The sequence below is a fragment of the Nerophis lumbriciformis genome, linkage group LG10 (genome assembly GCF_033978685.3).
Source record: "Nerophis lumbriciformis linkage group LG10, RoL_Nlum_v2.1, whole genome shotgun sequence".
Lineage (NCBI taxonomy): Eukaryota > Metazoa > Chordata > Actinopteri > Syngnathiformes > Syngnathidae > Nerophis > Nerophis lumbriciformis.
Window position 1 is genome coordinate 36163192 of NC_084557.2, and position 10000 is coordinate 36173191.

At 41.3% G+C, this 10000-nt stretch overlaps 1 protein-coding gene across 2 annotated transcripts in view; it reads right to left on the reverse strand.

The window, feature by feature from the left end:
• Window positions 1-27: 27 nt before the first annotated feature.
• LOC133612353 (protein regulator of cytokinesis 1-like) overlaps window positions 28-10000 on the reverse strand; it is an 11073-nt gene continuing 1100 nt past the window's right edge. The window contains exons 2-14 of one of the 2 annotated variants that reach the window (XM_061969694.2): window positions 5810-5942; window positions 5593-5715; window positions 5292-5525; window positions 5053-5223; window positions 4824-4973; window positions 3881-4028; window positions 2352-2488; window positions 2185-2280; window positions 1918-2064; window positions 1736-1846; window positions 1550-1654; window positions 1342-1448; window positions 28-393 (exon numbers count right to left, since the gene is read on the reverse strand). In XM_061969694.2, coding sequence (XP_061825678.1) covers window positions 360-393; window positions 1342-1448; window positions 1550-1654; window positions 1736-1846; window positions 1918-2064; window positions 2185-2280; window positions 2352-2488; window positions 3881-4028; window positions 4824-4973; window positions 5053-5223; window positions 5292-5525; window positions 5593-5715; window positions 5810-5942 — 1696 coding nt within the window. In that variant the 3' untranslated portion in view covers window positions 28-359. Of the gene's footprint in view, window positions 394-1274; window positions 1449-1549; window positions 1655-1735; window positions 1847-1917; window positions 2065-2184; window positions 2281-2351; window positions 2489-3880; window positions 4029-4823; window positions 4974-5052; window positions 5224-5291; window positions 5526-5592; window positions 5716-5809; window positions 5943-10000 lie in introns of both variants that reach the window. The other variant, XM_061969693.2, reaches the window with a different exon arrangement.

Genomic DNA, 10000 nt, shown 5'->3' on the forward strand with positions numbered 1-10000 from the left:
TGACATTGACGAGCATAAACGTTTTGTTAAGACGTTTATTTACAGTTTGATTTAAACAGCATTGTATATTGGATTTGGACAAAGCAAAAAAAAGAAAAGAAGTGTAATTAAAAATGTCACATTTCAATAAGAAGCAAAACAGTGGGGAAAAAACAAACATTTACTTTCCACGAAAATAAAGAGAAGTGTGACTGAGAAGTAACAATGGACTATGTCTCAGTAAAAGGAAATAGACAAAAAAGTATATTTGCATTTTTGGTAAAATTTGAACAAAATGTTCTTTTTGCCACATTAATAAATCACTTAGCTGGAGGACTTGGGTCAGTGATGAGTGACAGTGGAGTTGAGCAGTCCTGACTTCACAGCCGATTTAGAAGCCTTTGAGAGTTCCCTCTGCGAGGACACAGCAAGAAGTAGAGAACAGTTAAATACATCAACGGTTTGTTCACAACAGCATTGATTGATTGAAACTTTTATTAGTAGATTGCACAGTACAGTACATATTCCGTACAATTGACCACTAAATGGTAACACCCGAATAAGTTTTTCAACTTGTTTAAGTCAGGGTCCACGTAAATCAATTCATGGTAACCGTGAGCATGACAGATTACTCAAGAGAATTTGGTGGCAAGCATGAATTTGCTAACACGATGAACCATGCAGGTGTCAGTAATTAAAGCAGGAGTCATTAAAGCATTAACACTTAAGTTTGTCTCTCCTCTAATTAGCTATACTGACCATAAATGGTCCAATAAACACCAATTTTTGAGTTCATTTATTGCGGTACGAAAAAAAAAGTATGGAATCTGAAAGAAGCAATGGATCAAAATTTTTTGCCATTAACAGCTATGGCTGTAGGCAACCTACAGATGTACTTTGTACCTTATAAAAAACTCCACAAGATAGGAGTGACTATTTCCAACTCTGCATGTGCTTTACAATGTTGGTTGCAGTATCAGCTGTTGGTGTGACACCCTTGCGTTACACTTGCTGTACTGTTGCGTTTCCACTTCCTAAGGTCCTCCGAATCATTTTAAAAGTAAGGTAAAAACTAAAGTTGTCGTACACAGTGTGATAAGTTTAAAAAAATAAAATAAAATAAAATAAAAACCTCTCCAATGATCGTCTTATTTAGATAAATAGTCTGTACACATTAGTCTATATTGAGACCACTCACAGTATGTTGCTTCTTAGAAAGAAAGAAAACTGATTCAAGATTTTGTGAGGTTAAGGTTAGGCAAATGTGTTTTGGTGAGTGTTAAAACTGTATTTACCGCAAATTCCGAATAGGAGCCAGCAACAGTGTTAAAGGTGAAGGTGCGATCTTGAGTATCCTGAGACCTGAGTGTGCCACATGGAGTGTTCTGGTTAGGGTGGGTGAGGTTTTCCTTGTTCCGTTCCAGTGCACGTGGAGTCTTTGGGTGTCCAGGGGTTCGCAGGCCATGACCCTACAAGTGTTGTTCATCTTGTTTAACATTTAAAGACTCTTAAGTGTACTGTGTGTCCTATGTAGTCACAAAGGATCCCTCTGGGACATTTTTCACGGTACCTTGCTGGAAGATGGTGGAGGTTTCTGGATTGAAAACTGACACATGGTACCTCCCATGCCTGAGCTGAGGAAGCTGTTAGGAGTGGAGATTGTCGACGTGCCCATCTGCAAAAATGGTGATTGCATAATTTAATTTTCCACTAACAGACATTCAAATAAACGTACATAAAGTTCAATTCAAGTGACCTTTCTTAGTTTGCCTGTCGTAGGAGTTCCACCTAGCCTCCTTTTGGACGGTGTCCTCACTGCAGTCCCGTACAACATGTCCTCCTTGATCTGTTTGTTCTTCTTCAATTGCTAACTCCAACAAATAATATTATTGACACCAATGACTGACTATAGATGATTTTGTCCAAGTGGGGACATACCCTCTCCATTTTCTCCTTCTCCTTCTCAATGTGGTGATGCTCCCACTGCTGCTGCACATAGTCCAGAAACTTCTGTCCATTTACAAAGAACTCTTTACCATGCTCCTGCTCCCAAGTATCTATTTGGCTCTTCAGTACCTTTTCCAGCTGGGGAAAGGAATCATGTTATTATCAAAATGTGTAGATGACAGCACAGTGATAAAACATATGATCAAGATTTTGAGTAATGTTCTAAAAGCTTCATCCGGTAATGCACAAAAACAGTACCTTGGGCAAACTTTTCTGCAAGTCACTCCTCTGCTTCTCCTCTTTTAGGAGGTTTCCACCTCTGTTGTTGAACCTCGATGGGTCGTTAGCTTTCCTCTGAGATGAGACGTTGCAACCAATCACAGGCAAATACAGCTAAAGAGCTTATTTTTAAGTTCGGTACTTACATCTAGCTCCAGATATAAGGCCCAATTCTCATGCCATTTTGTTACACCTTCAAACAGCTCCTTATGGACTTCGAAATAACTTTTCAGAGTTTCAAATTCCACCTCATGCAGGTTGAGAAGATCCTCGGTGAAATCATCTGCGCAAAGAAACATGCATTGGGAAATGAGCTCCGCACAGTCACTGGACACTTAATTAGGCACACCTGCACAATCTGTTTATACTGAATACCAGAACTATTTACTCCGCCTTACTGACGAGCAATATGGACTAAAATATAAATTGTGATATATAGTACAGTCTGCTGCTAGAACGATATGTTATTTCAAAATGGTTACAAAGGCTCTTAATTTGGCTGCTGACTGTGGCAGTGACATTTTCATTTTTGGTTGTATTTGTTCGTCAAAGTTATCCTTAATTTACTTGATAATTAACTGTTAATGTCTGATAATGCCTTTTATTAAATACATGTTTTCCAAAAGAGTAAATAATGCAAAACAACTACAGTAAATAAGGGCAAACTGTGATTGGCTTTGATTTAAATATTTGTTTTTTGCAGGTAAAGTCATCCTGTGTTTAGAGACTTTTTCATGAGTTTGCAAAAGGGGAAGAAAAATAAAACAAAAATATGTTGTGATAAAAATATCAATCACGCCAGTATTGAGTTCTGGTTTAGGGTATTATTGCATCTTTCTACTATGTTTCGTGTAGCATGTTTAGCTATTCCTTGTCTTTCAGTGGTAACGATACTTGTAAGAAACGCAGTTTATTTGCCGCCATGCAAGCGAGGATTAGTGACTCGAAGTGTGGAGACGTTAGCCACTAGCGAGGACTCTACATTGAGTTGAGGATCTGGTCGTTCGGTTGTCGCTGTCATATTTGCAGGACACAGCTAGAATGTGTCAACTACATGCATTTTAACAATACGAGGACAGTTTTAAAAGATATATCATTTATACCACACAACCCTACTCTGCCTTATGAAAACAATATTAACTTTTGATTGATAGTCAATATGCTTATTATTGTGGTTGTACTGCTATAACACTACCACTACATCCTACAAATAGATGCTTATAATATTTTCAGGCATGCGAGCACCGTTTGAGGCAAAAAGGAAAACTGATGAAAATGAGAGGAACATTTCTATCAGCACTAAGTGCTGTCATACAAGCCCCGAAAGAAAAGAAAATAAAGACTACATTTCCTGAAATTGGGTGCATTTCACCTTTAGATTTCTCATTTACCAACCTCTTTTGGCTGTCTTTTTGACACTTACATGTCCCATGTAATGTACCACAGAATTTTTAGTACCGGTAGATAATTTTCTAACATTATTATCATTGAAATGTAATGCATGTTTAAAAACACGGGTTTTCGCAGACATTTCACACGCCTGTATTTTGGTTCCTTCGTATAGCCCCATGGCAAATAGAACATTAAAAAGGAAAAAAGGCATTGTGCAGGTGTATATACAGTAAATGATGTGGCCAGTGAGTGTTATATGTGCCACGAAACCAAATTTCATCACCATCTTGATAATGAACAAAATCCTGGCGCTGTTCTTGGCTGTAGAAGCACCGCGTCCAGTAAAGAGAGATTTCTTCTCTGATGGACTCAATCACACTTTTCATGCTATGGATTTTCAGGAGCTCAAGACGCTGGAGTTCAGCCTGGAGCTTGAAGGCAACAAGGAAGGAATACACATGTTAGGCCAAACAACATACTACTGTATTATGTGACACTTGTAGTAGAGATGTCCGATAATATCGGACTGCCGATAGTATCGGCCGATAAATGCTTTGAAATGTAATATCGGAAATTATCGGTATCGGTTTCAAAAAGCAATATGTAAAAACATTTTTTGTCCTGTCCAGCTTCTCAGGCAAATCATATAGTTGATGTAGATGCCCATATCGGCTGTTCAGATTGAGCCCAGTTTATAATTTCCTGTTATACAGTATGCCAGGCAGTCTTGCTGCCTGGCATACTGTATAACTAAAGGAGGACTATGTTATTGTTTACTTTATTACTCTAGTATACTCTGGACAGAAGCTGTGTGCCTTCATTGTTTTTGTAGCTGTTGTTTTGAGGCATGTTAAAAAAAATAAAAAAATAATGCACCTTGTGAAAGTCAAAGTATAGTACTTGGGTATCAGGATTATCTGAGAGTGTGTCCCAAATTCCAAGCTGCTGTTTTGAGGCATGTTAAAAAAAAATAATGCACTTTGTGACTTAATAATACGGTAAATATGGCAGTGCCATGTTGGCATTTTTTTTCCATAACTTGAGTTGATTTATTTTGGAAAACCTTGTTACATTGTTTAATGCATCCAGCGGGGCATCAAAACAAAATTGGGCATAATAATGCGTCTGTATATATCGGAATCGGTAATTAAGAGTTGGACGATATCGGAATATCGGCAAAAAAGCCATTATCGGACATCTCTAACTTGTAGTTTAGTTCTACTTACTGCTTCAATGTTCCTCTTCTTTGATTTGATCATGTGCTCAGAGAAACATTCCCGCTCCTCCTGAGGGATCTTCAGCCTTTCCCACAATTCTTGGATCTTGTTGCCGAGCGCCAGGCAAACGGCTTCATTCTCAGCCTTGCGCGCTTGCAACTAGTACAAGTAAGGACCATTAGCATTAGTTTTACACTGGGGCGAGCTACAATTTAAAAAATGGATACAAGTATTGCACCTGTCTGAGGAGTTGTTTAAGTGCTTTGATGTTGTCCTTTGAGAGAGTAAAGGCCTCCTCATCCTCACACATCACATCTGTCTCAAAACTGGTTTCGGGCTGGTGCTCCAGATCATCCATGCATGCCATGATCTCCTTCTTTGCGCCAACAAATTCTTCATGACGCCTCTCCTGAAAGCAAAAATTTAAGATGAAAAACAAAGGGGAAAAAACCAAAGAAAAAAAACAATCAGAAACACCTTCTCCTTTGTGAGATCATCCAGGTAGACACGAAATGTCTCTAGTTGCTTCAGTGATGGGACTGACTCTAGGCTAATGCTGAAAGGTTTGGTGCACATGATGTCACAAAGCTCACGGTCTTTGACAACCAGACCCTTTAGCTCATCCACTCTCTGCTTCTTCTGCTGCTTCATCACCTCCAGATGCTTGCGGCTGTTATTCTCCAGCTGCAACATGGTGCAACCCTCCTCCTCCTTCACACACACCCAGGAGATTAGTACAAAACATTTAAGCTGGGTGCACACATCTCCAAAAATTTACCTCGAAGGGGGGCAGCTGAAGTTCATTGCAAAGATGATTATATTCTTTGCGGCAGGATTCTATGCTTTTCAGTAATCTCTTTTGGAGCTCCTCTTCCTCAGCTATCATCAGGTCCAGCAAACCCTACATTGTATGGGAAAGAAAGAATCAAAGTGTAGCAGAGTCAGACAGTCATTATTGGGGGGAAATATTAAGTGCCTGTTGATTGCGTCCTTACTTTAATGTGCTTATGCACGTCACTTGTCCTCTGGAGGCGTTGCTCCTCCGGAATTCCTATTTTTTCCCAAATATCCTGCAACCTGACAAGAGCTCTGTTGAGGTAAGCAACAGACTCCGCAGCGTGGACTTCACTGGAAGACAAGCAGGCCAAACAAAAGGTAGTTGTGTATTCTCTGCTGGTTTAATATTGCATGTCTCACTCTTGATTGCGTAATTTTAATAACGACACGGCCGCTGTATCCAAAGGTTAACTGTGTTCCTGTTGTTTTCATCACCACTATACACCAATACTGATGAATCAGAATCAGAAATACTTTATTAATCCCTGAGGGAAAATTTATATTTTCAGCACAATCCCATTCAAGATCAGACAAACATTACAGCGAGACAGAAAAGGATCGCCGAGGGGTCTGCCAACTTCCGGCGCCCCTTACAAAAAAGGTGAGAAAAAGCTTGGGGGAGTGAGAAAAAAATATTCAGTCCAGACTGAGGCCAAGGGAAAAAAACTCATAGCCATAGCACACATAAACATGTGTGTAAGAGGGAAACATCAAAGAACACAAAGGAACATTAAAGACATTAAAAGAGCAAAGCTGATGTAACCAGCCAACCAAAAAAAACCACAAAACATATACACACCATCGTATGCTGGGGTGGGGGGAGCATGGCCAGAGACAGGAGCAGACCCAACAAAGCAACCAAGAGAGCCGACTACACCCTCAGCCGCCCACCAACTCTCGGCCAGTGTCCAGTCCGCATGGATGAGCGAGGATGCGTCCAAGGAGACCGAAGTGTCCGATACCTACTCATGGAGCCAAAACACTGTGAAGCCCGTCCATCCCAGCGCTAGCTCTGCAGCCCTGTCTCTTTATCCGCATCTCTTCAAGTCTCTCCAAATGGACTCTGGTGTGGCAGAACCCAGCAGCTAGTCTCCATGGCAAAAAGACTTCCAGGATGCAGATCCAGAAGTCCACAAAAAAGCAGTGCAGAAGTCACAAAAGTGACACCCCTTGTCACACAGTCCCAAAGGGTCCCAAACCAAAAGGCAAAAAAAAAAAAACCCCACATGAAAACAAGAGGGAAACACAAACAGATGACACAAGAGCACAGAGCTCCTGCCAACAGCAGCCACTACAGCGGCACCATCTTGGCAAAAAAAGTTGAACACATATCCTAGTTTAACGATAATATCGAAATTTTTGGATTTACCAAACACGTGCCACAAATCTCAAAGTTTACACTCGACAAAACTCCCCCGCAAAACATCTAAGGTGAGTAAAATGTTCAGTGGAATCCCTATTATGATATAAGTTATATATTTATCTGGGAGTTTGCCACATATCTTTTAAATTGATCAATTTGCACACCGATTTTTTTGACCTGCCAATTGCCTGCTTGTTTGTGATGTGAGTCAGTTGAGTCAGACCAGCCATGTTTCCCCAAATGTTTTGTCACTTCTAAGGCTAAATTCATGAAGCTAATCAATAAAAAAACCTTAACTGTGAAAAACATTTTTTCCTGTTTCTTTGTTGAGCGAACGTTCCATCCATCCATTTTCTACCGCTTGTCCCTTTCGGGGTCGCGGGGGGTGCTGGAGCCTATCTCAGCTGCATTCGGGCGGAAGGTGGTGTACACCCTGGACAAGTCGCCACCTCATCGCAGGGCCAACACCGATAGACAACATTCACACACTAGGGCCAATTTAGTGTCGCCAATTAACCTATCCCCAGGTGCATGTCTTTGGAAGTGGGAGGGAACCCACGCAGTCACGGGGAGAACATGCAAACTCCACACAGAAAGATCCAGAGCCCAGGATTAAACCTAGGACCTTCGTATTGTGAGGCACACGCACTAACCTCTGTTCCACTGTGCTGCCCAGCGAACGTTCCAAGGATACCAATTCGTTTTAGGTATTCAGAAAGTTATGACATTTTGAAAGTCGGATTTCACAAAAAGGTCACACCTAAAATATTGACAAAAATGGTCTTAGTATTAAGAAGTTGATCAGAAATTAATGCATTTTCACCGGTTTTAATAATTCATAACATTCTTACACATGAAAAGCATACTCCTATCACTGGAATTGTCTTTACAAGACATGTCCGACAATACTGGTTTCATGTAAATCAATAAATATTTGAAACACACACACACACACACACGCATTAGATCAGGGGTGTCAAACGTACGGCCCGAGGGCCGGATCAGGCCCACGAACAGGTTTGATGAGTTTGCAAAGTATAAAAATGTACCTGAAATGTTTTGAATGAAAGAAACGGCTGTTCTAAATGTGTCCACTGGATGTCGCAATTCTTTGTATCTTTGTAGATGATGCAACATATGTACAAAATAAAGCACATGATGTTAGTACATCATCCATCCATCCATTTTCTACCGCTCATTCCCTTTGGAGTCGCGGGGGGCGCTGGAGCCTATCTCAGCTACAATCGTGCGGAAGGCGGGGTACACCCTGGACAAGTCGCCACCTCATCGCAGGGCCAACACAGATAGACGGACAACATTCACACACTAATCAAATCAAATCAACTAGGGCCAATTTAGTGTTGCCAGTCAACCTATCCCCAGGTGCATGTTTTTGGAGGTAGGAGGAAGCCGGAGTACCTGGAGGGAACCCACGCAGTCACGGGGAGAACATGCAAACTCCACACAAAAAGATCCCAAGCCCGGGATTGAATTCAGGACTACCATAATTTTCGGAGTATAAATCAATCCGGAGTATAAATCGCACCGGCCGAAAATGCATAATAAAGAAGGAAAAAAAACATATATAAGTCGCACCGGCCGAAAATGCATAATAAAGAAGGGAAAAAAACATATATAAGTCGCACTGGAGTATAAGTCGCATTTTTGGGGGAAATGCCCATCCATTTCTACCGCTTATCCCTTTTGGGGGAAATGTATTTGATAAAACCCAACACCAAGAATAGACATTTGAAAGGCAATTTAAAATAAATAAAGAATAGTGAACAACAGGATAAAAAGTGTACGTTATATGACGCATAAATAACCAACTGAGAACGTGCCTGGTATGTTAACGTAACAAATTATGGTAAGAGTCATTCAAATAACTATAACATATAGAACATGCTATACGTTTACCAAACAATCTGTCACTCCTAATCGCTAAATCCCATGAAATCTTATACGTCTAGTCTCTTACGTGAATGAGCTAAATATTATTATTTGATATTTTACGGTAGTGTGTTAATAATTTCACACATAAGTCGCTCCTGAGTATAAGTCGCACCCCCGGCCAAACTATGAAAAAAACTGCGACTTATAGTCCGAAAAATACGGTACTCAGGACCTTCGTATCGTGAGGCACATGCACTAACCCCTGTGCCACCGCCAGTCGAGGAAAATAATCAAACTACATAAATAACATCCTGTAATTTGACATAATTTTTTATCTTGAGTCAATGAGTTGGCTGATGAACATTATCAAATAATATATTCAGAAAATATAAATAACGACAAATAAATTATTAACCGCTACATGTTAGTGTAATGAAAAAAACCCAACAACATTATGATTTGTACATTTTCAGAATGTGCTGGTTCTCCACCCATCTTCTTCTGTTTATCCGAGGCCGGGTCGCGGGCGCAGCAGCCTAAGTTAAAGTTAAAGTTAAAGTACCAATGATTGTCACACACACTAGGTGTGGCGAAATTATCCTCTGCATTTGACCCATCACCCTTGATCACCCGCTGGGAGGTGAGGGGAGCAGTGGGCAGCAGCGGTGGCTGCGCCCGGGAATCATTTTGGTGATTTAACCCCCAATTCCAACCCTTGATGCTGAGTGCCAAGCAGGGAGGTAATGGGTCCCATTTTTATAGTCTTTGGTATGACTCGGCCGGGATTTGAACTCCCAACCTACCGATCTCAGGACGGACACTCTAACCACTAGGCCACTGAGTAGGTCAAGCAAGGAAGCCCAGACTTCCCTCTCTCCAGCCACTTCGTCCAGCTCTTCCCGGGGGATCCCGAGGCATTCCCAGGCCAGCTGGGAGACGTAGTCTTCCCAACGTGTCCTGGGTCTTCACCGTGGCCTTCTACCGGTCGGACGTGCCCTAAACACCTAGCTAGGGAGGCGTTCGGGTGGCATCCTGACCAGATGCCCAAACCACCTCATCTGGCTCCTCTCAATGTGGAGGAGCAGCGGCTTTA